General features: G+C 40.2%; 1 protein-coding gene across 3 annotated transcripts in view; it reads left to right on the top strand.

Moving 5' to 3' along the window:
- Positions 1-27,787, top strand: part of LOC310922661 (protein unc-13 homolog B-like) — a 208,411-nt gene that overhangs the window by 114,000 nt on the left and 66,624 nt on the right. For all 3 annotated transcript variants that reach the window (XM_083883374.1, XM_083883373.1, XM_083883372.1), the window contains 6 exons: positions 7,982-8,028; positions 12,988-13,066; positions 14,788-14,862; positions 15,503-15,722; positions 23,476-23,703; positions 24,519-24,660. In XM_083883374.1, coding sequence (XP_083739500.1) covers positions 7,982-8,028; positions 12,988-13,066; positions 14,788-14,862; positions 15,503-15,722; positions 23,476-23,703; positions 24,519-24,660 — 791 coding nt within the window. The remainder of the gene's footprint in view (positions 1-7,981; positions 8,029-12,987; positions 13,067-14,787; positions 14,863-15,502; positions 15,723-23,475; positions 23,704-24,518; positions 24,661-27,787) is intronic.

The following is a 27,787-nucleotide window of genomic DNA, read 5'->3' as shown; positions in this document are numbered from 1 at the left end:
AGGAAGGAATAGAGTTCAAATGCAAAGGAATTAAAATCACGTAAATGAGGGATGCCTGGATCTGCCTGAGACACTCTGAAACCACCCCAGGGACCAAGTCAGGAGCGATTTGGCTTGGGTTGGAAGGGCTTGGGATGGCTGTGTAAAAAGGACAAAACCGAAGAATTGATGTGGAATTGTCTTGTCTAGGTGAGAAGGTTTTGCTTAATTGAACAGGACAGGAAGAAAATACAGAATATTACTTCAGAAGAGAACAGTCAGAAGGGTCCATGCCCAACAAAACATGTTCCCATCTGAGCCTGGAAGGGACCCCAGATTTCCTCAATTTCTCCAGGTCAGCTGTCTGTGCAGAACAAACTGCCAAAACATAGCACTTGTGCCACACTGTGGTTGCGGCATCCTGTTGGTTGTGATTTCTCCTCCCTTAGCTCCAAAGGAGAAGCCTGCAGGGTGGTCCAGAGGCTTTCTTCCCTAATGAGCATCCATGCAGGAATGTCTTAAGGTGGAAAATAGGATTTTTATTTTAGCTACAATCCAGCACTTCGTTTGCTAAAGTAATTTGACTTCTCCTTAGCGATTAAGTTAAAATAGCTTCTCTATTTTCCTGTCTTAGTGATTGCATGTCTGTAATTACACCCATATAGACAGTAACTTCAAAAACTATTTTTGCTTTTAAACCAATTTGAGTGTCTCCTGTTGCCATGAAGATGTTCCTTCCCCTCCATCTTTCATACACAAATGAGTAATAGGATTCTTCTGTGCAGACAGAGAATTATCTGATTGGAAGACTTAAAAAATATCATGTCTGTACCGGAAGTTTTGAGTATGACTCTCATGTAACTTTACTAGCCTTGAAATTGCCTATCCATAAACATGAGATTTAGTGTAGGAGGCTTCTGGATTTTTTTTTTTTCTTTCTCAGAGGAAAGTTGCCTAGATGTATAAACCCAGAAAATATCTCTGCATTATGATATTTGCAAAAGCAAAATGTGTTCTGTGGGAGCTGCCAGTTTCCTCATACTGGGCAAAATATACAGGGAGTGAGGAGCAGAGCAGGGAGGATGTTTCAGATGCAGGGATGCAGGCAGTGTATGCAGTCTGGGGGAGAGGGGAAGAAATTTGTTCCTCCTTATAATAAATACAGGGTTTTTTTCTTGTATGATAAACAGTGGCTCCAATTCTGTTAAGATTACTTAAAATTCTTCAGTTAATGAAACAGGAACATTAACTCTAAAAAAAGCTTGAGGTTGTCTCTTAGAGGTTGTCTGATGCATGTCCCAGGAAGCACATGGGAAAACTCTCTGCTGCACAAATGTGTTATCAGCTTGTGGCAAACCTTTACCCCAGTTTCTGTAAAAAGCATTTTACAGAACTCATGGCAGAAATCTGGTCTACTAACTTTTGTTCCTCTCCTTCTTCTCTTTTGTTTTTATTTCTTTCTTTGCAGAAGGAGGTAGAGGAGAGCTCCAGGTGGTACATATTGTCCCTTGTAACTGGCATCTCTTTCTGAAACCCCTGTGTGTGCATGACTCGTCTTCCTGCAGCCAGTTGCTCCTGCTGAGGCGCTGAGATTCAGTTTAGCATGTCATGCTTTTCTGAGGCATTGTTAACACTGTGTATGAGTAAAGAGTCTGTTCAGTGCCTATGACCTTGTACAAAGAGGAAAACATGAATGCTTGGAATGATCTCTTCCCTTTGGTGCTCTGTGGGGTGTGTGTGATGTGCACAGGCACCTGCGTTAGCAGAGGACAAATTGTTCATCTTGTCTTTTCCAGTCGTCCTCTTTATGAGTCTTGTTTAAATCAAGTATTTCCTCATTTTTCTTCAATTATATTATTTCATTTCATCTCATCTCATCTCTGTCTGGCTCATCCACATTCATCAGTTGAAGTCAAAATTATGTCTGTGGGTTGTAGTAGTGGAATTAAACAAACCTGGATGCTGAAAGATGTCTGCTGCACATCCCATGCCTTTTTAGTCACTTTGTTTTGAGCAGGGCCCTGTGCCCCATGGGAAGGGCAGAACTTTTTCCTTAATACATACAGTTTTTGTCTTTCTAGTCATGGACTGGTTACCTCTCTGCCCATTATCCTGTGGTCAACAGGTAACTCTTTCCTCCTAGGAGGATCTGCAGAATTGTTTTGTTGACTGCTGTGTGCTTTGTCAACAATTGTGTTAGCAACTATATCTCACGTAGAGAAATTACTGGCTTTGGATTCTCAGCTGTTTTATTTTCATGACTCTGTGCTCTGTACAGTCAGTGCCTGCTGTGCTTCGCTCTCTCCCATAGTTGAATAAATGAGGTAAAACTGGCTTCCAGGAGAAGCTGAATCTTGCACAGATTTTGGGCCTCCATGCAGATGTCATCGCTTGGGTCTGATAAATTTGCATTTCTAACCTTTATTGACTCATATATCAGCAGTTTTGTTTCCTTCTTACTGGTAAATATTTGTCAGTTAATGTGTTTTCAGAAATGCAGAGGTACCTGGTGTCAAATATCAGTGTTAAATTCAGTCCCCTTTTGGCTTCAGTGCAAAACCACAGTAACCTCCTTCAAACTGTTCATCTGGCAACTGGAAGAGTGGTACTGGATGCTACATCAGTTGGAAGGAGCTTCCTTTGGGGCTCTTCAGCCCTTAATTAAATGGATGCTGTAGCAGAATACAGAATGAATTTAAAATAATCCCTTGACTTGTTGAAGCTTTGGATTCCATGTAAAATGCGGCATACTTGAGTGAATGAAAACACTGAACCACAAGACTGACTTGTTTAATTGGGAAGATTTAGTTCAGTCTGACTCTGTTAATGCCACTGAAGAAATGCTCTAATTAGACATGACCAGAAGTTAAATTTAGTCATTGAAACAGTTGCTCCTTGTTTTAGCCTGATTCAGATTAACCTATATCTAACTGAGGGTTTTGAGGTTTAATAATAAAACATGGTATTTGAAAACAAGTTAGGATGATTTTCAAAACAAATAATAAGAAATTGATTTTTTTATCTGTTTAAATAAAGCAGCATAAAGCAGCTTTACATGTTTTACATCTGTTTTATATTTTAAGAGGATAATGTGCTAGACACAGTACTTAAATGTGATGGAAAATTACATTGTTAGGAAGCTTTTTATGTGGAGAGCTAGATTTATATGAAGGGCTAACGGATCTGTGGATGTTCTTTCTTTTCCTTCTGCTGCTCCAGACTTTGTGACTTCTTATTTTATTTCTTTTTTTGCCCCTCTATCCATTTTATGGACTTTCACTTCTACAGAAGTGCATAAGTGTTTGTTCTATCCATTAAACTATCTTCTTATGTAGGAATTTGCAAAATTTTAAAATTGCAGCTTTGTTGAGTAACTTCTCAAGTTACTTGTAAACCCAGCTGCTGCTTTTCCTGAGTAAGTGAAACTCCTGTTGTTTCCTTTTTAGGCTCCACTAAACATTGCCATCCCTATGACTGAATACTTTGCCTTAAGTGACCATGTCTGTTGCCTTGTTTAATCCAGGGCCTTAAATTTTTGCTTTCTGTCACTGACATCATTTTTCTAACTGGTTATTGGTTGATAAGAAACTTTACTTGGAGAAGACCTTTCAGCAGCTGTTTATGATATGCTTTACTGTAAGTGAATATACTGCAATACTAGGGGTGACAAGCACTTCCCCATTGGAAAGTATTTGTAGAACAGTAGGTATGAAAATGTCATCCACCAGCATCAGAAATTTAAAAAACCCCATCAAATAAGGATGTGATGGTCTGTTTTATTTACATGTTTGATTCACCATTGTTTCAATGCTCCCATATGTGCTTACTGGAGGTTAAAAAAAAAATAATTAAATTTCAGATTCAGTCTGGTGTGACTGCTTTCAAGGAAAGATCAAGTGACAGAGCTGTGCAGAGAAGCCCATAAGCCGGCAGAACACTTTCTGTGACATGCAACATGTGGATGATAGGGAGTTAAATGTGTCTGCTTTCCCTTTGCCTTCCCATTTGTCCTTGGGAAGAACAGTGCTAAGAACTCTCACAGTTGTTGCAGTGCTCTTCTCCACCTGCCTGTTGTTTCTGCTGCTTGCCCAGGCTCTGACCAGCTCAGGCTGCTGCCGTGGGCTGAACTTGAGGAGACCCATGGTTGGTGATGAGTCCCATCCCAGGGCAGCTGCTGGAGCCCTGCTGTGTCCTGGCCTGAATGCTGTCTTTGGAGAGTTGGAGACTCCCCACCTGCAGTAAATCCATCTGGATGGAAAATACTGGTGTTTGCTTTCTTTAAATGAGGAGGAATATGTGAAGAGTTCTTACCCTCTAGAGGGGTGCAAGCTGTGGGGATTACTTTGTTCAGCTGGTATTGCTGGAGATGTCTTAAAGCTTCATGTCAGCATGTGTAGCTAATACAGCCTCTAGTTCTTTGACTGCATGTGTCAGTGGTAGAAGGGACTGCAGAGGACTTCTTGGTGACTGCCATTGTGTGATATTATGCCAGTTCCTTTTATATAAACCTCCCAATTTCATTCTCTAGAACTGTTACAGTTTGGTGTCTGCTTGTCCTTTTGAAAGGTTTCTACAGAGCTGTTGTTGTGAAACATCTTTGAATTTTCATCCTCTGTTTAGCTGTTATTCCCCCATTCACCTCCCTGCTGAACAAATACAGGAAAAGATTTCTTTTTGCTAGAGTAAGCAAGATATTTTGTTCTTCTCCTTACAGGATTGTGTTTACATCCTCCAGCTGCTTTTGTTATTTTCCTTTGTGATCTATTTTTTTTTTTTTTACTTTGATACAGAATAAAAAGATTTCATAGGCTTTTCTGAAGGAATCTTGCCAACATAGTACAAAGGTATTTATGCTTTTACTTCTGTGGAGACGTTTCATTGGACATACTCTATGGATTATGTTTTCTTCCTGCCTGGCTATATCATAGAAGCTTATGGTCACTGTGATGACTAAAACTCAAATCTATTGTTTCATGCTTTTCTCCACCAAGGAACACCTTGTATGCAGTCAAATTCATGGCAGCCACTGGGGCTTTGACCTTGCCATTTTTTCCGTGTTTAATCCTCCATTGTTGCAGTACTTACTGCCATCAGTTCTTTCTACTGGACCACTCTGTGAATTCAGTGTCAGTAATTCTCCTGGGTTTGTCATTTCCAGATTTTATCAGCAGATCCTACTTACTCCCACTAGCTTCCTTATTGCGTTGTCCATGGCTGGCTCAGTTATAGTTACTTGTTTATCCACCTCAAAGCTCCTTCCTCCTCCTCAGCTTATCTGGTCTTTATTAACGTCACATGGCACTGCATCAATTTTTTTTTAAAATGAAAATTCAGTTCATAATTCATTTTATGGTTAGAGAAAAATAGTTGCTTTGTGGAACAAAACCAGAATGTTTACAAAATTAGTTGTGCCTCTGTTACATTTATTCCTGTTTTTTAATAGCCTCCATCTTAATTCTTTCCTTTATGTTTGCTCAAAACCCTTTCAAGCTTTTGAAGCCAATAATAGTCCTACACTAATCTGGATCACATTTCCCTCCTTCACATACACACTTCAATATACACACTGTGGGTACTGCACTGGCTCTTCAACAGTCTCAAGGCATCAGCCCTCATTTGATGGATGTCAGGAGCTGGTTCTCTTGGCATTTTCTCAGGGAGAAGGCTGCCTGGAGCGAATTTGCTCTTTACTTTGCTTTCAGCAGGTGATAACTCCTGCTTTCACACAGCCATCAGCTGCTTTGGCCCTGCATCAATATTGCCACTTACTGAAAGCTCTTTCTTTTGCCCTGTGCTGTCATGCCCAGATGATTTTCAGTCTTGACCCTAAAGAAGCTCTGCCTTTTGTTTTTATTTGCATGTCTGAAAGGCTTGGTAGAAATAAATTATATTTTTGCTCGTTTATTTTAATTATCTGGAACTCCTGTCAAATTTTACTTTGCACATCATGAATCTGGGACATGATGTAGGTTTGTTTCCTGATCATACTTTCTGTCCTCCCCACGTTCACATGCCTGACTGTTTTCTGTTGACTCATGGTTGCCTGTAGGAAATTGCTTAACTAGGTAACAGTTTTCCCTATATCTTTCCTTCCCCCTTTTTCCCAGATTCTTGATGCTCTTGTGGTCTCCAGTCTGCAGTGAATATACTGTTTTGTGGTCTGTTAATGTCTCAAATATCAGTCACTTATATTTCATTCTCACATAAAATGATAGAAAACTTTGTTAATACTGACTCCTTCTGCCAGTCAATGTTGCCACGTTTGTTTGTCATGCTCTGTCATTCAGCACAGCTGAGCCATTGGTGTCAAGCTCAGCCTGGTATGAAACCTTTGTCCATTTTAGTGTTGCTTTCTAACCACAGCTCTTCCAGGTGTTCTGATGCAAAGGTAGAGATGATTTCCCCTGTGTGCTCAGAAGGATCTGGTTGCATTTACTTTATGAAATCTGTCTTGACCAGAAGTTGGTTCAGATTCCCCTGGAGAAAATGCAGATTTCAGGCTGAGGGGTTTTGAAAGCAAATCTTAGTGCTGTGCTGCTGCAGCTGTGGGGAAATGTGCATGGTACTGGACTGTGGGTCCGGGCCCCTTCCTGCTCTGCAGGCGTGTCTGATCATATCCATTCCATTATGGATAGCACTATACTGTTCCATCCGTTTAATATTAAATAATAAACATTACTAATATATAGTCTTTAAATCTGCCAATTCCTTAATTTGTAGGACTCAAAATTACAAAGTTTGGATATTTGCTTCTGTCCAAATTGATACTGCAAAGAGAATTCCTCTTCCTTGCTTATTTCTGCTCTTCGGAGTCCTCATCTGTCACCTGTGAACAATGTGAGGTTGCACAGCTCATGCAGAGTTAAAAAAAAACAACAAACAAAAAACCCAAAACCAAAAACAAACACCAAAAGTAACCGTCTCTCTTGGGGCTGTATTCTTTTATCTTGCATCAAGTTGGATCTTATTTCCTGACTCAAGCTCCTTTACTTTTTTGACTCTCGGGTTGTGAGTTCCATGGCTGGAAATACTTTCTTTTTCACTGTGTGCAAGTTACAGCCTCCTTTTTCTCTTGGCAGATGTGATTATCTGAGGTTGAAGTTTTAGGCATTAGCATCCATGACCTGCTTAGTCCTGTGTAAAAGCAACATTTCTTTCAGTGCAGGGTGACCTGTGAGCTGAAACAAAGAGGTTTCGAGTTACGGGTAACCATTTTCCCCTTCTCCAGAACCTATTGTTTCTTCCAGGTACGTTGCAAGTGTTCAAATACTTATCACTTCTAATTAGCCCACTCAAGATCTGCAGAGAAACAGAGAACATCACTCTATAAACGTAGTCTTAATATGAACGTAAGAACATGGTTTGAATTAATAAATACGAATCCCCATATTTGCAGTCTGTGGTGTTTTCCATCACACTGTGGGATCACAGTTGACCATGGAGGTGGTGGCCATTGTTTCATGCTGTTAGAAATTAAATACTTTCAAATAAATGAGTGAAGCTGTAACAGGATCTCTCTACCTAGGAGACTAAAGAGTCTTTGCATTTGGGCATGAGCAAAGCTCACAAATGTTCATACAGAGGTTCATGTTAGTATGTCATTTGTGCATTTTGTACAAGGGCTTTTAATTTATAACATCTTCATTATGACCGCATTCATCTTAAATGATGACCTATAGTAACAGGAGCTCTCCAATAACCCATTGGTGTTGGAAAAAAATAAAAAGTTTCTTTTCAAGACTGCCTTTTGAATGAGGAGTTGCACTGAACAGGCTCTTCAGGTTCCAGTCCTAGCTATTCAATGAAATTGCATAGTCTGTCTGTGTCTGTATGACTTACCCTGGCATCTTGGTCACTGGAGGTGTTTGAAAGAGTTTCTGTATGCATTTGCCTGCATGCAGTGTGGTCTGTTGCCCTTTCTGCAGAATACAATACAAATACTTTTTCCAGTGTTTCTGGAAACTAATTTCATGTTGGCTTTTTTCCCCTTCTCCCACTTCAGGGCCAAGATGAGGCTGATCCATCAAAACCACCCTGGCTCAAAGGAGGGTAAGTGGTATTTTGAGACCTTTTATCCCTATGTTTATTAGAGTGTACTTTAGTGTAGAGGTGTCTTTTCTCTGCCTCGGCCAGCCCTGACACCTTGACAGTAAAGGGCATGGCTCAGTAGCAGGGTGAACCTCACCCATCCCTGTGAGTTCTTCTCTTGCTTGAAGCAGTGAAGCAACGATGGCAGGAAAAAAGAGGAGGCTGTTCTGGGTTAACTGCTGGCTTTATTCATCAGGGTATTTGCCCCAGCAGACACCCCTCAGCAGAAGCAGCTGGGGGGGAAAGCGAGGGAAAAAAAGGCGGGAAGCCCCCCAATGCAACACCTTTTATTGGGGGGAGGAACTCAGGGATGGGTTTAACTGGGGACAAATCAGGGGCCAAAGGGGCATGGCTCTCTGTATAAATGACATACATTGTAACAAATTAATAACTCAGGTGGGGAGACAGCTGAAGTCTTGTCCAATCACTTGGGGTTCTTCCTGGAACTTCCCAGACTTTTGAGAGAGATCCCAAAGTGACAGACAAGGCCCAGGGGCTGGATAACTTATGACTGACATATAACTGGGGTTGGGATGAAACCAATGAGGGTGGAACATGGGTGGCATGGGGCAAACCATTATAACTAATAAAAATGAACTTAATACAAGGAACAAATACATACATAAAACTGATAAAACTAAAACCACACCACTACACTTTAGAGGTCTGGAGTTCAGCCTAAGTAAAAATAGCATTTATGATGTTTTAAATGAAATAATCAAGTGGCCAGACCTCACTGAAGGCCAGGCTGCTGCTGTATTTCAGTCTTTTCTTAAGCAGCTGGAGGTGGGATGTGCAACTCTTCCAGATCTGTGGTTAAGAACAAGGCTATAGTTGAAATGTATAATCTGTGATGTGTTGGCGGCAAGTGCTTGTGGCAGCAGTATTAAAATAATTGCTACTGAGCACCTCAGAGTGGTCTGGTTGAAATCCTTTCTCCTGGATCAGTCATTGGTGGCAGCAGAGGAGGGAAAGAGAGTAGCTCTGAAAGAGTGCTATGTCTACTGCTCTTAAAAGAAGATAGGTTTGGAGAAGTCTTCTGTATTTGCAATGATTCCTTGTAGTAGTTAAAACTGCACTAACTCTAGAAATTATTGCAATTTGTTTTTTTAACGCATTGCTCATCATGCCTGTTTTGCGCAGACGAGAGTGAGCAGGTCATGTGTTCTCTCCACAACACACTACTTACAGTGAATGAAGCAGAAAAATTCTGATTGTGATTTCAGCATGACACTCTGTGGTAATAGGTGCCAGCATGGCAGCTTCCCTGGGATCCTCTGTCAGGAAAAAGACAGTGACAAATTTTAAAGGTTATATGCCTGGTACATGATCAGGGTGATTCAGGTTGGTGGTGGGGCACCCATTAGGAGCTGTCAGTCAGCAGCAGCAAGATTTGTCCTGAAATCTCAGCCAGACATTAGCTTGTTACACACTTAAGTTAATTCTCACATTACTGAAGGAAGCTTCCCTAATAAAACATGAAGTTAAATTGGAGGCTTCATTATATGGTTTTCTGCTTTTGGATTCATTGTTCTGTGGTGTTGGTATTCCCACAAAGCGTCACCTGTGGGTGCCTGGAGCTGCCTAGCAACCCCCTGCTTTTCCTGAGGAACCTGGGACTTAGTGAGCAGGCTGCTGGAGAATTGGCAATTTGCAGGAGCAGGATGCAGTCATTTATTGTAACTATAAACAGCACCTTCTCCTGCTTTAACAAGGAGACTATGTACTTGGTTTATTGGTTCATACCCACCATGTTATTTCCTAGCCTGAAAGGTGGATACACCTGCAAGTTCTGAATTACTTAAACATGTGTTGTCAATTCGAAGCATTGTTTGCTCTTATCTATATTTTTTTTTCTTTTCTATGCAAGATAAACAGTCTGGCTAATGTAGTTTTGACAAAAGTTGGTCATACTCACTCATCCCGTGCAAGGGATTCCCAGAGAAGGTGGTTGTGGTTGGTAAACCTTGAATTCCACCCTTGGCCACATTTTGGCATATTAGCCTCAAAGTATATTACGGCATTTATGTTTTGAGTTGTTCTTTCAATGGGAAGATCAGAGTTGTGGTGTCCTTTGAAAGAAGTAGTTATCCTCTGTCATGGCAAACCACTTGCTTAGCTTGCTTAAATTGTCAAGATTTAATGGAAGCTTCTGTGTGGTACAACTTGTATTAAAAGATGAATACATGCTTCAAGCAATTTTCATTTATGGTATAATGCAACAGGAGCTCCCTGTCTCTACTCACTGGCTTTGGAGATATCACTTTTTTTTATAAATTACAGTTGGTATTCTGGATCAGTCTCTGGATGTAGTATTTCATATCTATATAATTTGTTTATTAGTGCAAATTATATTCTCATGAAGAAATGCTATTCACCCCTCAATACAGCTCTTCATAATAATGCTAGAAATATTACATCCATTGCAGAGGAGAGTTACCCTATTACATATAAAACTACACTGGGCATATTTGAGGCACTGTCAATTCTTCTGTCTCTACAAACACTGTAACTTTATTAAGTGAGGTAGCAGTTGTGCTTGAAAAAAGGGACTGAGGTAGCTGAAAACAAACTTTTGAAAATTAGGAATTGTTTTTGATTTTTTTAATTACTATTAATAAGCTAAAAGCAGGTCATCTGGGTGTGTAGCTATATAGGTACTAGGACACCTTTATTCAGTGACAAATAAAAGCACCTTTTAAATACATTTTTCAACTTGGCTTACCACTGGTTCTCTCGTAAACCTCAATTTATCAAAAGTATTTTTCAACAAACCAAGCTATAACTAGACATGTTTCTCAAGCACAATAATTTATATAGGCTCATCTTGAATTTATAAAGCATGCAATTTTAATGTTCTTCTTTCCTAGGAAATGTCAGGGTATCACAGTTTCCTTTCAATTAAATTAGAAAAAAAAATTGAAATCATGTAGGAAAAAAACTGTTAGCAGGAGCATTAACTCTGGAGTTTTACTTGTGATCATTTTGTTGCAAATTTTCAGGTTATACACTCTCCCTTTTGATTTTATATGTGCTTTCATAATTCAAAGGATTTGCACAAATCCTTGACACAAAGCTTATCAATAAGCTGTGTTGTGGTTTAAGTAATCCTGGGTTTCTTTGCATCATCTGAGTAGACTGCCATGACACCTCTTCTACCCCAAAACAGAATCATCAGTGTCAGAAAAGTTTTGTGAAACAAAGGCAGTAAACAAATGTGCCAATATACACAATATTTCTTACTTCTTGATATGGGTGAGATTTTTCTGTAATAGGTCAGAAGGGGTTTTTTGCAGTATGACTTGGTCAAAAAGTTTTTCTGGAGTTCTTTGTTGGAAATGCTGATAGCCTCTAGTAAAAAACACAGTGTGGCCTTGCTTTGAGGATTTCCAGTGTTGGAAAACTGCCCTGTTGGAAAACTGCGGAGCTGACACAGCTCTTGCAGTTACACGTGACTGCTCACCTTCCCACCAGACTTGGTTCAGAGCCAACAGCAGCTGTCAGCTCAGCTATGGCTCGGACGCATCGCCCTCCTACGCCCCATCAAAAAAGTCAATTTACTATTACAATTCTGTCACATGTTTCTGTAATAATGGACTGTCTTCCTCTGTCACAGCCTCATGCTAGGCTGTGTTGTGACATCCCTGTCCATCCTCAAGCTATACTATAGGTTTGGTCACACTGGATGTTTTTGTTGTTTGAGTTTTTTTTTTCCTTTGGCTGTATTTAAGGGGACTTGAGTAGGCCCTGCTCTCTAATTGCTGCAGGTTGCCTTGTGTCATTTATCAACCTCACTATTTTCATGGCATGTGTGAATTTGTAGTGGCAGTTTTCAAAGGTAGATTTTATGGCTGTAAGAACAGTTTGTCCCATACTCCTTTTTCCTGTAATTTTCCTGCACTGTTTTGACTGGGTATGTTGTACCAAATCAACAAAATAAACCAGGCTAAAATTGCCAGCCAGTTCATTGCACAAATACCAAAATGTGTGAGCCAGAGTGCCAGGGAGTGAAAACAAATGGCTAAGGTTGGAGAGGCAGAGGATTCCTTTACAGTCTCAAGAAGATGATCTCAGGAACCATATTCTTAATGTTAGCAGGGCCTGAGAGCAGAGTGGAGATGGGGAGGATGAGAGAGACACTGAGAGGTCCTATGGATTTTGCCTGCTGGGCTGGGTGTTCGTTGCAGGGAGGAAGCCACAGTAGAGGGGTACATGCTCAGTTTCCAGCTTTAGGAAAAGGCATTATTCAAAGTCCTTAAAGATCGATGCATTTACTGGGGACCTTTAAGATGGATTAATAGACCATCTTCAAGTACAGGGGTACATCCATGTTGTGTTACCAGTAAGTGGCAGGATCCAGGTATAATTATCCAGGATGGTCTCGTCGGGAGGGAAATAGAGTTAGAGTGTTAGAGTGTTTTATTTCATCGGGCTCTGACTGTTGCTGGGGTAATTGCCCTTTTGCTCCATTGTCACTTCTGCCAGCAAATGCCATCTCTTGTGTGTACAGGTCTGCATGGCATGAAATGCTGAGCACCATGAACGCTTTCTTTTACAGAAATAAAAATAATAGATTTTTTCCTACGAGGTCAGGTCTTCACGTCTTTCCTAATAACTATACAGACTTCAAGGGCCAGTATTAAGTGTTCTAGACTAGAATCAGAAGATGCATAGCATCCTGCCCCTGGGCTGATTGTCTTTGACCTGCTCCCTCCTAACAACCAACACCAAGCAAGAATGTCTGGATTGTTGTGTGTGAAGAAGATAAACACTTAATCCTCTTTAGCATTAACTTTACACTTTCTTAAGTATAATCTTCTGCCTATTTTTCTTCCTTCAGTCAAGCATCCCCCTCTTCAGCCCCTCAACCCTAAATTAATTAGGTTTTGTTTTTTTTTTTTTTTTCTCCTGAATTTTCAGGCCTGCAGGTGGTCTCTATGGCATCGATAGTATGCCCGATCTACGCAAAAAAAAGCCAATTCCACTTGTTAGTGATCTGGTAAGAGATTTGTTTGTTTCTTTTCTGCCACACAGCATTTACACAGCTGGCTTTACTTTTTTGATATATGGGCACATTCATTGTCACTTCAAGAAGCTCAGACATTTTGTTAAATTAATTCTTATGCTCAAGGGTTAGGAGTACTTCTTGAAAAATCTCAGTGAGAATAAGCTGTGGTTTTATAGACAATTTAATTCGTTTGACATAATTAGGGTATTTCTCATGTTCTTAATCCTTTTTATTTTACACAAAATATTTGATTGTTTTTAGGCCTGCATCATTTTTAAATGTTTTACTAAAAATCATATACCTTGGGGAAAATTATAATGTCCATGTGAGGTTTGGCAGCTTATCAGAAGGCTGGAATTTTAGAGGACAGATAAACAAGCATATGTGCTTGGATTTTAAAAGCTATTTGCAATGTTGCCAGTAGACTTCTGCACTGAGAAGACATGAGAACCAAGTGAGTAATGAGGACAACTTTCATATGCTTGTATGACATGATGAAATAAGGCTTCTGCAGGACAAATGGTTTTCTGTTGGTTGTATTCGGGACACGTAGCAATTTCATACTTGAGAGAAATGCTGTAACAGCTGAAAGACCAAAGTTTCTATATCCTGTAATTCATGTGAAAAGATGCATACAATTTTGTCTGCCAGCTTATGCATGGGCAGCTTGTGTCAAGCTAACTGCTTGTATCTTAAATCTTTGCAATAATGGCATTAACTTCTGTTACTTCCCTTGAATGCATTCATTCTCTCTCTTCACAGGCCATGGTAAGTGGAGGTGAAGACTATCCATCAAGTCTTCACCAGGAAAAAAAACCCTTTACTTTATGTGATTTCCCCCTCTACTTCTTTGCTTTTTGTTTTGAATCTGCAGTATTGCAGTGAATGCATATCCAGCACTCTGTCCTGCTCCATCACTGTTGGAATGAACTTTCTGAGTTTCTCTTGGAAGAGGATAAAACAGAACATAAATGATACAAAACTGATAGAGTTGGATGATTTCAAAGCAAATGCTGCTATCTTTAAATATCCTTCTCTGCCTTCGTATTGCTAGAGTGGCTACAGAAATCCCTTGTATGCCACTGTGAGGTGCTGCAAAGATGATGCCCTGTGCTGTTCACAGCTGCAAAGCAGTGTTGGCATGATGTGAAAAGCAGTTCTTCTGGGGGAAAATGCAGTTCATTGTGTTCAGTGATGGCTGATGAATGTGATACACCATCACATTCAAACCTCTGCTCCCAACTCACTCCCTTTCTTTTATCCTTTTTACTTACAACCTCTTTACTGTCATATTTTGGGGTGTTATATGTTTTGTAAAGTTGATGAAATAATCTCCTTTTGGATATTAATGAAGTTAGATACAGAAAAGTGAGTCAGTTGTAGTACCTCAGACAGTAGAAGGGCTACTGTTGCTACCAGAATGTGAAAGTGGAGATGGGAGCCCAAGTTTCACTAGCAATTCTTTCAGAGAAACACAGAAATTTACTAGAGTGAGATTGATTATGGACAGATGGAAACAAGTTGGAGATCTTTCAGAGTATACGTTTGACTCTTCTGAGATATGAGCAGTCATTTAAGAAACCACCTTAAATGCAGTAGATTGCTGGTTTGATGTCTGGCATGACAGAGTCCCCTTGCTCACATCTCTGGGCATGTAATACCATTGCACTTGTAAATGTTGGTGGTGAATAATAAACTTCCTTCCTCCCTAGTCACTGGTTCAATCCCGAAAAGCTGGAATTACCTCAGCAATGGCTACTAGAACATCTCTCAAGGATGAAGAGCTGGTAAGTGGGAGGGTTGCTTGACTTCTCTTAATTCTTAGTAAGCAAATTAAAGGGATTTGGCTCTCTGAGATTCAGAACCACCTTCACAGATGTTTAGAAATATAGATGCAAAGCTTCCTGTATCATTTATTTAAAGAAACTAAACACGTAAAAATAATATTTAATGTGTGAGTATAATCCTGAAAAATGCAGAAGCATAGAATCACAGAATATACCAAGCTGGAAAGGCACCCATCAGGATCATTGAGTTCAGCTCCTGATCCTGCATAGGACACCCCAAGAGGCATCATCTGCCTTGATGTTGTTGTCCAAACACTTCTTGATCTCAGTAATCTTACCATTTTCTTCTGTGTTATCTGCCATAAGGGACAGTGTGTGAAACTTGCTTTATTCAAGATAGTTGCCATCCACAAACATTAATTGTTGTCTTCCAATTTTTTTTAATACCTGGGGAGGCATATTTGGGAGGTGAGGGTTGTCCTCTGACATGGGATGTAAAAATTTGATGCATTTGTCCACCTCAAATGTGTAGCTTCATTGCACTGCTCATGCCTTTTCCTGTAAAACTCTTCTGTTAACCAGCAAAAATAGGCTCAGTCACCCTCCTGGATTTTGGTTTACATGTGCTCTTGCCTTTCAGAAATCTCATGTCTATAAGAAGACTTTGCAAGCCTTAATTTACCCCATCTCATGTACAACCCCACACAACTTTGAAGTGTGGACAGCCACAACGCCCACCTACTGCTATGAATGTGAGGGGCTGCTGTGGGGCATCGCACGGCAGGGAATGCGCTGCGGGGAGTGCGGAGTCAAGTGCCACGAGAAGTGCCAAGACTTGCTCAATGCTGACTGCCTGCAGAGTGAGTAGTGGTCAGTGGAGTGTGGCTGTTCCAGAAATTATTGCCAGAGCCTTCCTGAATATACTGCTGATATCTCAGGGATCAGTGAAGCTGCAGTGATTAAAGTGACTGTGTGTTTTCTGAAAAGGTGCCGTTGGGCTAAATCTACCTCCAGGGGGCACAGACAGCTCCACTCATGGAGAAGAACTTTGCAGCATTGTTCTTGATGTTCTTTAAAAGAAGCTTTAATTCTTTACTCTTTCACATCTGTTTCTTGGTTTTGGTTGATTTTATGATTGTTGGTTTTTTGTTTTGTTTGCTCTCTTTGTGTCAGCTCAGGTTGTGTATTTGCCAGCATATCCTGCCTTGAAGTGTGGGTTGAATGTTAGGGTATAAGGCTGAATATTCTGACATTTGTTCTGTCTCTCCTGCCCTGGTATTGCAGTCAGGTTGCTTGTTCAAACCACAAGTCTATGTCACTGTTTTACACTTCTTTGAGCAACACTGCGTTCCTGCTTAGGGTATAGAGTCCCTGGACTTTGCTTGGATTATCTGTACTAACAGCAGCCTGGCAAGACATTTTGTCCTTTCAACGGCAAGCCTGCTCGGTGAAACTACTTTAGAGACCTAGAGCTGAGTTAACAGAGATGGTAGGTCAGATACAAAGGTGTTGTTTGAGTATATAGGCTGTATTTCATCTTCCTGCTAGCATTTCAGATTATTTTGTTGGTGTAAAAACTAAGTAAAACTAAGTAAAAAACTAAGTAATCTCTTCAAGGAACTCTAACTTGCAGAATAAATGATGCCTCGCACAAACAATGGAGAAGTTTAAAAGGAATTTGATTAAAGGGGAAAGAAGGAGAAAAAAGTATTCATTTAGGTATCTGCCTTGGTCCAGTTGTTTTCATTTGCTTGAAATGCCATTTCTTAATTCAGTCTCAAACTTATATTCCTGCTTGAGAGGAAAGTATCTCAGTCGAAGTAGAATAGAAATTTCTTCCATGTGTTTTAAATGTCGAGTAGGAGGATGTGGCTCTTTCTGTGCACTCTTACTTTTCTTGCCATTGTAGCTTGATGGAATAAGTCATAGGAATCAGAAAAGTTTGTGAAGGATGAAGGGACTTAATGCAAAGTCCTGTCAGCAGCAATTCTAGGAATATAAAAAGTCAGATCTTGTGTCTGCCTTAGGCTGTAGTTGTTTGGGAAAGCCAGGCTGAGTGATTCAGCAAGGGATACCAGTGAATCGTAGGTCGTTCGTTTTTTTTCTTTTGACTCTTCTTAACATCTCAAATGGATATAGTTTATACTTGTGTTTTTGATGTGTGTAAAGTCTTAAATTTTGTCATAGTTAGGTCTAGGGCTATATGCAGTGGTTTATTTGTAAGACACATCTGATCCTGGCCAAACATCTCTGTCTCCCAGTTGCTTAGCAGTTCTAGATTTGTCTTTGAGGGTTGGAAGGTGAGTTTTATAGCATTTGAACAGTTGGCATCATTGGCAGCTTGGCTTTGTTGAGACCTTTCTGTGATTAAGCAAAGATCTGCGGTGTTGCATTTGGTTCAGGAGAATGTAGTTTGATCATAGCTCAGTTTTCTGTCACAGTCTGATGCACAGAGTCAGTTCCTGAGAATGACCTTTTTATTTCTGGAGTTCACCAGAACTCTCTGCTAACTGGTTAGCAGTTTTCAGTATTTGAGGTGAAAATCTCAAAGCATCCAGATTTGATTCAGATGCATACCCATGATGCTGTAATGTTGCAAGGGAATTGTGATGCCTCAGTAAGGGAGATATCCGTGGAGGACAGAGGAGGATTAGGTTTGCACCAGCACCAGAGAGGAAACAGGCACAAAGCTGTTGTACAGGGCAGAGGTCCGGAAGTTAGAAACAACAGGGAAAAACCTCTGTATTAAAGAAATAGCTAATGGGTAAGAAGTATGTTCCTGCAGAGGAGGGTAGTAGTGGCTCTCCATGTTCAAGAAGGGAGACTTCAGGGGATAATGGGTACTGGAGAGAGTTCAACAGTAATGGGAGAAGTATGAGAATGTCTCAAGAGAGGATGGTATAAGATGGTTGATCTTACAAGAGAGAGGCTTGGCAGTCTGAGACAGGGGGGCAGGAATGATGCTGTTTCAAACAAAATAAAAACATTTATACTAAGTCTGTCCTAACAGAATGTTTCTAAAGGGATGTTGTGGAGCCCAGGGCAGAGCTGTAGGACATCTGCACATAGTGCACCTGCTATGACTCTGGCTTACTTTTACAGTTGTCTGTATCTTAAAGCCTTTCTGGGCAGTAGATACTGTTTCATAGCTGGCAGCAGTAGCTCTGTGAATTGGCTTAATCCTTGTTTGAACCTGTTTATGCTTTCACCATGTTGGGGAAGAGGGAGATAAGCTACAGGGAGAAAGATGATCTTTTTAAGCTTATTGTTTACTAAAGAGAAAAAGGGCTGAATTTGCTGTGAGAAAATTGAAGGTAGAAGACAGCTTCAGTGATTCAGACTTCCTGGGAACAGGTAGTCTCTGGAGGTGAGACTGAAGGATAACCATGGGGAAAGGTTTTCATATCTCCAGTTGTAATTACATAATCTTATGCAATAGGCTGTGGGATGTGATGATGGCAATACTATGTGTTTTTCCATAGAATAGAAGAAACAACTGGAAATTACTTTTCATATATGGCAAAGCATTAAGTAAGAACTTGTTATTTTATTCAGGAGGTTGCAGATGTTTTCAAATTTTCTTTCAAAAGTAAACTCAGGATACTTCATCATGCAGAGTTACAGAAATAGAGAGGAAACAACTGAGAGTACACCAGGCTTAAAATGTGTGAAGCGTGTAGAAAGGTAAAACCCAACCAAACAAAAATTTTACTTACTGAGTTACTTGTAAGGTGTCCAGAATCAAGGATGATGAACCGTGAGGAGAGTCTGCAGAGTTACCCTTACTGTGAATGTGGAAGGTATCATTAGCTGGGGTAGAGATGTAGAGGAAGCTGGAGATGGTAATTGTGTAATGAAAAGATAAAAAAGACAGAGGATAGTGGGGAGAGTTGGAAAAGGAGGTGAATGTGCCTCTGGAATGGGAAAACAATTGTTTTCAATACTAGAAATGTATTAAAAGGCAATTTCAGGCAACTGTGTTCTTTGCTGCGGTGTGTTCATGCTAAAATTTTTCTAACTGGAACCCAGCAATCCAGAGGAAAATGGAGAAGTTCAATTTTTTTTATACATATGTTTCAAGAACACAGTCTGTGCTTGAGGAATGAGAAACAGGGTATCATGGGGGACAAACAGCAGTTTAGAGATCCCATGAATTCAAGACTGAACTTTCTTGTATACTGAACTCAGGAGGGATTTTTTCTTGACAGAAGCTTTATTGTGGCTGTCGGCAAAAAACCCAAAGCATTCTCAGGATGTATCTTCACTTATGTCTATTTAGGGCTTCCAGAAAATGTTACAGTGGAGTAAAATAAATTTTCAGACTGGCAACAAGTACAATTCTATTGATTATACCGTGATGCCTCAGGATATATGTGCACTTCAGTCTGTGTAAGTCATCCAGAAAACATTGCATTAGAGTAAAAAGAATGTTCAGGTTGGTCACAAATACTTTTCCATTGTTTATGGCTTAAAATTTTGGGTAGACACCTGGGGTTTTATTCCTTAGATTTAGAATGTGCTGTTTATCCATTTTCCATCCTTCATATCTTTCTGGGGAAGATAATTCTCCAAGTCTTTTAGAATTAAGTCTGGTTATTTCTTCTGAGGTTATTTTTCTTTGTCTCTATGTTTTTAAGAAAGTTATTATCTGATACACTCAGCAAATTTATCATCAGTGTGGGACTGCACTGGTGAAAAATTCAGCAATGCTTTGTTGCAATTTGAATCAAAACCCATTTGCACTACTTTAGCAGGGGTATTCCATGAACTGGTGGTGTCTGAACTTCAATAAGCTGAAATCAGTTGTAGTATGGGGACTGCAGCCTCCTGGTTCACAGTGTTGTAGGTATTTAGGAGGTATTATTCTGATGTTAGGACACATACCTTTTCATCATATGCTCATAAATACTTGCTCAAGGGACAGTGCTCTCTTTTTAGCCATCTGTTATTCTTGATAGTAGAAATCTGTGCTGAATGGGTACCTTTCCTTTCTTACTTGGCTGAGAGTGGATAAAGGGATGTTCTTTAACATCCCCATGGCATGCAAAGCTTTTGGAAACTGAGCTTTTATCTGTTGCCTTGAGCATTGGTGTAGTACTAACTGAATTACAGTGGGTTGGGCAATTCTGGTATCAAAGAAAGAGTAAATCTGTGGCTGAATGTATAGGAGACCAAGGAACAAGTGCAGAGAAGTAATTACTAAGAGGATGGAAGGGAATGACATTATGTGAGCAAGAGCCTGGTAAGAGGCCTGTACAGTTCAGGGCTAGTTTGGTTGGATGCATTTTGACTCAGGACTGTGAGGCAGGTGTAACTGTTGCTTTTTGGATGAGAAATTTGTGTGTGTTGTACTCTGAGTTCAGAGGCTGCTGTTCTGAGACCATCAGTGAGTGGGAGGTTAGTCAGACCAATTAAGTTACGTGCTAATCATCTTGGCTTCGGAGTTGAATGATGGTTAGGCACCATGGTGATGAACAGTTGTTTGCTCCCAGAGTCCTATGTAGGAAAACATTTGCACAGAAGAAGGAAGGATACCTTTATTTGAAACTTGAATATGTATTTTAAGTTTCAGGAATATATAATTTCTAAGCATTATCCGCCTACTGAACAGCTGCCTTCTATCCTAACAGTGTTGCTTTCTTGAATTCTTCTTAAAGCATAGAATAACAGCACTAGTGGTTTACTAATAGCTGTAATCAATACAATTCCCAATATAGATATATTTGCTTTCTGTTTCAAGTCGTAAATTGACTAATAATTCAGTCCTGGAGAGGAAGAAGGAAAGCCCAGAACCTATATACTTTAATTATATATTCCAATGCCTTTCTGTTGTCTTCCACAGGATTTGAAAAGCTGATCCACTGACCAAAAACCTCTTTGCAGCTTGAAGAAACACAATCCCAGTCAAAGAGCAAGAAAAGTACCCTCTGCCATTCAGTAAAATGACATGTTTTGCTTTTAAAACACATACATCATAGTTAATTAGTCCTCCAGTGGTTGGTTTAGAAGCCTTCTTGCTTTTGTACCAAGAAGCAGGTATCAAAATTAAGAGAGAGAGTTGTTGAGACAGCAGAACACACATTGTGTGTTCTTTGTTGGTCTGTATTGTTAAATAAGGTGTCTGTCTGATTCAGGCTTTTGCTCTGCAGTTCAGGCATAGTCTCTGCAGGCAGAGAGAGACCTTTTCCGGGGAAGGAATAATGGAACTGCTTGGGCAAATTATCTGGGCATAGTGGAGAAGCAGTGTGGATGGAGGTAGGGGGTTTCCTCTGGAATCACAAGGCAGAGCCAAGTCTTGGAAGTGACTAGAGGGCTCTAAGGCGTCTGTGTGTCATGGCTTGAACATCCTGCAACTCAGGGTCCCCTGGACTGCTGCTAGGCTTGCAGAGGATAAATCCACTGAGCAAGGTCTCTGAAGGTTGTGGGGTTGTTGAACATGTTGTTAATTAGAACTCCTCCATTTGTCCAAATTTGCATTCTAAAGCCTCATTTGATGGTCCTGCAGTGCTTGCATTAAGGCGAGTTTTAATTTGCTCTAAATTTCTTTCAAGTCAGAAAGGTCAGGGCAAAGTTGATTTCTTTGGATCATGACAGATCTCAGAATTCCAGCTAGGAAAGGCAAAATTTTCAGTTTGGCCTTTCCCAATTTCCCAGTAATTTTCTGAAGTTCTGCATATATAGCATAGAGTCCATCTCCATCCTCAGGAGACCTAGTTCTGTTAAAGCAGAACAGCATTTCTTATCTGAAGTTCAAAGCGTAGCCCCTGGTATCATTTCAGTTTCATATTCCTTTAATAAATGCTAGGTGCATCACTGGTGAGTAGAAACAGGAGGGACTGTGTAATTAATTCCAGTATTTTTGATTTTATTTCATCTTAAGCCAACAACAGGAAACTCGAGGGCATGTACTTTTTATTGTACTGAATGAAATACTGAACATCAAGCCTCTAGCAAGAAAAATGAAAAAGTACTCAGGTCATGCAAAATTATGGCATGTTTCACACCCAGGTCCTTAATAACATGCCTTGGTATGCAGTGTCCTTAATGAACTTCTGACACTTCAGTGGTTACAGTCTATTGCAAACTGATTTTATTCTCTTTGATTGTGTACTGCTGGGCCTCTCCTATGTGTGTGTATGCATGCATTCATAGGACTTCTTTCATATTCAGTCACTGCTTGCTGAAACAGTTTCATATGCAGAACTGTAGTTCCTTATAGCAAGGGCACTCCAGATATTTTATTTGCCCACTTCTGGAAGAAAACAGTTTCATGTATCTTTGTGATTGATGACTCCCTTTGCACACACCTTGTGCCTGCTTTAATACATATTTTTAAGGTAATTTAATATTTGGTGAATAGTTAAATGAGGACATTTTTCCTAGGACTAAGGTTACTTTAATTAAACTATCCTGGAGAAAAAAAACAAAAGTGTATTACATTAAACAGAAAGGTTATGATTGAATGTGTTCACAGGACTTTTGTACTGGTTTAACTTAATCTGACTTAAGATCATAATTTGAAATTGCTGCAGACAGTGTACAGAGAGACTGTGTGCAATCCTGAGATCCTGCTTTTCATTTCACACCTGAGTTATCTGCCCTGTTGGCTCACATTGCTGCTTTTATTGATGCATGTCTCACATTTGACACAGTAGTCAATTTCTAAATTTTGACAGTGAAAATGACTGTCAGAATTGAGTAGGAAGTATTTGGTGGTGGGAGTAGTCTTATCTCATAATTATATGAACTTTGAAATTTTTTAAGAGGTATGTATGCAAGAGGCTTCTCTTTTGTCAGACGGAGTTAACTACCTGTGCAGTTACAGACTTTGTGCCTGGCTCTTTTGTTTCCAGCTGCTGGACACTGTAGTAGCACTGCATGTTTATAAGGGCCCAAGTTTTGAACTCTTGAGTTTGCTATCTTACAGATATTTGTTATAGTTAATATACCTGTGCTGTTCTAGAAATTGGTTGTTCAAGTTGTCTCTGTGCAAACTGACAAAATAGAATGGCATCCAGATAGGCACTCTGTGTTTCTGCAGCTTGATGCCTGATCCAGACAGGGTGGTTCCAGGCAGAAGGAGACTTAGATTTGCAGTGGCACTGAGCTCATCAGGGAGCTTTGTGACACACATGGGTAGAGAATGCTGACACTTTGGACCCATCTGAACTTCTCTTTTGTGGTGCTGAAGTGCAGCACTGAAGCAAGCTCATAGGTACTCTTTGTAGTGGAGGTCCTATGTCCTCTTCTTAGCACTTGCCTAAGCAAGGGTTTATTTATTCACAGCAAGATAATGAGAGCAGAGCCATGCTGATGCCTGCTGTTAATTTAAGAACCTCATTCCTGGGTGTTCCTCAGCTGTAAGGATATCAAATCCACCTTTTTTTAGGAGGGCAATCTGATCCCAGATTATAGAGGAACTACTCCCTCTGCTTCCAGATGTCGAAGTTCTCTGTGTATGTTGGAACAGGGGGGACGGAGTGTAAACATCAGTATCAGGAGCCATCATATGAAGGGTAACTTGTAGCTTTGATCCCCCTATCCAGATTTCAGTGAGACATGATTTAGTGTGTGTTTGTTCCTGATGAGCAATGTGTATTTTCTGGTGCACAGGAGCAGCGGAGAAGAGCTCAAAGCATGGAGCTGAAGACCGGACCCAGAATTTCATCATGGCCATGAAGGATCGCATGAAGATCCGGGAGCGGAACAAGCCTGAGATCTTTGACTTGATCAGAGATGTGTTTTGTGAGAGCAAAATGACACATGCTCAGCAGATGAAGACTGTGAAACAGAGCGTGCTTGATGGTACCTCAAAATGGTCAGCAAAGATCACGATCACCGGTGAGTGGGAGAGTCATGAATTCTCTTGGTCTCACTTGGGAGCCTCAAGTAAGAGAATTGGTGTGAAATTAGAACGGAGATGAAGGGCTTCTCTGACTTCTGCATTTTTCTGCTGGGTGCACATACCACCAGGTAGCAGGTGCAGATACCCCCATGGCAGGCACTGCAGTGCACCATGAGCTGAGGCTCATCAGAAGTGCTCTCATGAGAGATATTCCTAGTTCTCTGGCCATTATGAGCTGCTGCTTCTCCTGGTGATCCTGATACAATCTTACACGTGGCCAGATTGTAGTAAGCTAGATGAAGATGTATCAAGTCTGAGGGTTGACCTGCAACTTCCCAGAGTGGCTTAATAATAGAGAGACAGCTTCTCTGGACATGCTTTGTAATAGTAAAGGTTTTAATAATGACAAACATAATAAACACCATCAAACAAAAGAAATATAAATCAAACACAGTGCATAAAACACTCTTACACTGCTAAGGCTGTCCTAAAATGCACTTGAGCTCCTTTGTGCACCTTCATAAATACCTAATGTTTTAGTAGGGCCACTTTGACCTGCTGCCAATAGAACCAGATACACATGTTGAGAAACATTTCCAAAGCCCAACGAGTGCCCCTGTGCTGGCTCTGGGCCAATTATGATAAGGGAAGAGCAGAAAGTTCTGGGTCTTCTTTTTAAAAGTCAGGCGAGAAACTGGAACCCCTTTTTCTTATTTGGAAACACCTGCTCGAGTGTGGGAGTCCATTACTACAGTGGTCGGATACATTGTCTTGTTGCAGAGTGGTTGTAACCTTTCCTTTTTCCTTTCAGTGGTGTGTGCTCAGGGTCTGCAAGCCAAAGACAAGACTGGGTCCAGCGATCCATATGTAACTGTTCAAGTGGGTAAAACAAAGAAGAGGACAAAAACGATCTTTGGGAATCTGAACCCTGTATGGGAAGAGAAGTTTTACTTGTAAGTGCTCTGACAAGGACTCTCAGCCGCATGTCACGTATTAGTATGATCTGTGCTTTGACAGCTGTATCTTCTCTCTCCGTATGCATTCCACATCACCTGTAATCTGGGACAGTTCTATTTTTGCTCAGCATTATGTGTGTCGGAGGGTTGACATCTTTAACAATTTAGGTAGTGCACACCTATTTATCCCATGTGTCTTCCTTGTGTATATACAAATTATCTGCTTTATGAAGACTTCTATACTGATGTTCCTAGAAAGTGCTTAAGAAAAAGGAAAAATATTTAAATCAGTAGCTATTGTTCCTGGCTAAAAAAAATTCCTTGTAATATTAGAGTAAAATCTGTGAAAAAGACTAAGGAAACTTCTGTGACCCGTTTCTGGCATCTACTACTGATGTTTGGCAAGCAAATTTAAAGGTAATTAGTTTACCGTTGTCTGTGGCACCAGCAGCCTCTTCTTTTAGTTTTGGAACATCAATGTAACAATAACTCAAAGGAGTTATTGTTGTGAAAGAGAGCTTCCAAGATGATCAATGTATTGAGGGCTGAATTGAAAGCAAAGACTGGAGGCACAGTTCTTTAGATAACAGCTACACTCAAAATATATTGTACCATCCTGCTTTTATTGAGTAAGTAATCAGAACCCTCAGTTTGTCATTGAAGATGTTATAAACCAAAATGGAGACCTGAAATCGAACAACTGTTTTCTGAAGATTCTGGATTATCTCATTCAACATCAAAAATCTTTATTTCTTTTGATGTGTAAGGTTTTCCATTGTACCATCTCTCTCCTTCCTTTCTTTTCCTCCCTGTTCTTTTCTAAACTGCTTGGGGGGAGCTCTCTCTGCAAAGTGCAAATTCTTTGTGTTTTAAAATTAGTTTCATATCAGTTAGCTTTACAATGTACAGTAGAGACAAGATTATTTTTAAGCAGTTTTGAGCTAGTCATTAAAATCAGAAAAATCTTACTGCTATTTTGAATGAATAAGCTGCTAGCTTTATTCTTAGTTTAATCCAAGGTAACATTTCTGCTTGGTAAGTAGGAAGTATGCTTAGGTGCCATTTGGATAACTCTAGTCACAATAGCAGCAATTCTGTGTGGGAGCCTTAAGGACCTTGATTTACCATGCCAAGTAGTTACCATGGTATTTGCAGTGTGCTCCCTTCTAATTTTAGGAGCTTCAGCAAATACTCTGTTTAAAGATAGATAGCAGAGTGTGATAAATGTCACTGTTTTAACGGTGACACTGTTTAGACTTTATCACCATGTCCGTGATTCAGCAGATAACATGCTCTTGGGCATTAGAGTTGATGCTGCTTTCTGTCTTGCCTGTGGTGGTTGCCTTCCTTGCCTTGGAATAGCCGGAGGAGATGAAGGGAATGACCACAGTGTCCACACTGATGGCTGGAGAATGTTCAGTACTGCAATCAGTGTGTTGTTTCATTAGTAGATGTCAAAGCTCACCTTATGCTGGATGAGGAGAGCAGCATTTGGAAGCATGTGCAGGTCTGGTTTTCTACACACCTGTGTTTCTAATTTGCATTTATGGATCTTTTTGCAGCTAACAGCTCTTAAGGTTCTAAAATTTTCTAACCCATAATCAGATGAAAATTTAAATCAACACATTCAGGCCCAAAATACTCATTACATACCAGGCTTTTTTAGAAGAGATTTTCAGGTCCATCAAGAGATTGTCAAATTTTAAAGGGTTGGATGGGGAGGTGTATTTTATTCTTAGAATGAAGTTAATTTCTTGTAGTGAGAAAAAGGTGTGCTGGTAGTTACTGAAAGCTTTGCAGTAGACATATGAAAGCTTTGGTGTTCAAAATGGTTAAACAGTACAAAAGAAGCAAGATGTGTAAGTAGAGAGGTCAGGTCAGTTACCACTGTGTGTGTCAGCAGTGCTGGCTTGGTGGACTTGTTTGTAGCTGATGTTCATTAGGTGCCTAGTTCCTTCCTTATGATCACAGTTCCAGTGTGTTTTTCAAAGGTTGTATGTAGAGCCAGAAATCTGTGTGCATCAGTCATTAGAATTATAACACTGTTGTTATAACCACAGCATGAATGAAGGCACATGTTATACAGATGAGTGATACAGTTCTTTCTACAAGCTCAATAAAGTTGATTAAAAGCAGCTTAAGTAACTTCGAAAATTTTTATGTGTCTGGTAGCCTATTGTAAATAGAGGGGTTTGTCCTTATTTACAGTGATTGATAGAAAAGTATGTAAACTTAAATACCTCTCCCTGAAAACAGCTTTGTTAGTTTTCAATATATTTTCAGAAAAAAATAATGTGGTAGGTTTGACCCAATTCTAAAGTCCATATTTAGAATCATATTTTAGAAAAGGCAAAGTTGAAAATGCTTTGGGTTTCCATTTTAAGTGCTTTTTGGGTCATTACTGGCCTGTGTAATTGAAGGCATCTGCTTAGATTAATCACCAGTTCTTGCAGTGTATTCATGTTGCCTGAGCAAGTGATTTGCAGGCTGTTGTTATACAAATTATCTATTTGTATATTTATATCGATAGCTTTAGGAAATAGGTTGTTATAGAGAGATTTTTTTCTACATTTCATCGGCGTTTGAAGACCTTTGAAAACATAAGGTGTTGATTTTTTTGCTCTGTTCAAAGTGTTCCAGGCTTGATGCAGACTCTGGTGCTTGGCAGCAGGAAGCTTGGTGGGAGACTCCAGCCACTGCTGCAGCACAGTGTTCTGTCAACATGCACTAGGGTAATCCTGCTTCCCTTGGGTTTACAGCCCTTTCCCTCCCACAGTAAATCCCAGTTTCTTTCCTCTAGTTGTGATGAGCAGGCTTACAGATGTCCTCCTCCATTTGCTATGTACTTTTCTCCCCTGTGCCCTCACCTCTCTTCCCTTTCCCTTAGCTCTGGCTGGACTGAAGGCAGCATGTGTCCTCCCTGCAGCTGGATTCTGAGTTGTCTGTAGTGGTTGGTACGTGAGAGCCAGCTGGCTGCAGGCTTTCCAGGGACAGCAGCTGGTATGGGTTTCTCTTCTCCATCTAGCTGTTGTGCTTTCACAAAACTTGTTGGAACATAGCTTTCATAACAAGTCTGCATAACTCTCACTTCCTTATGAAGCAGTCCAGTAATATTAGAAGGAAG

Source organism: Zosterops lateralis (assembly GCF_965231275.1).
Source record: "Zosterops lateralis genome assembly, chromosome: Z".
Classification (NCBI taxonomy): Eukaryota; Metazoa; Chordata; class Aves; order Passeriformes; family Zosteropidae; genus Zosterops; species Zosterops lateralis.
The sequence above is the reverse complement of the archived record's forward strand: the minus strand, read 5'-3'. Positions and strand labels throughout refer to the sequence as shown.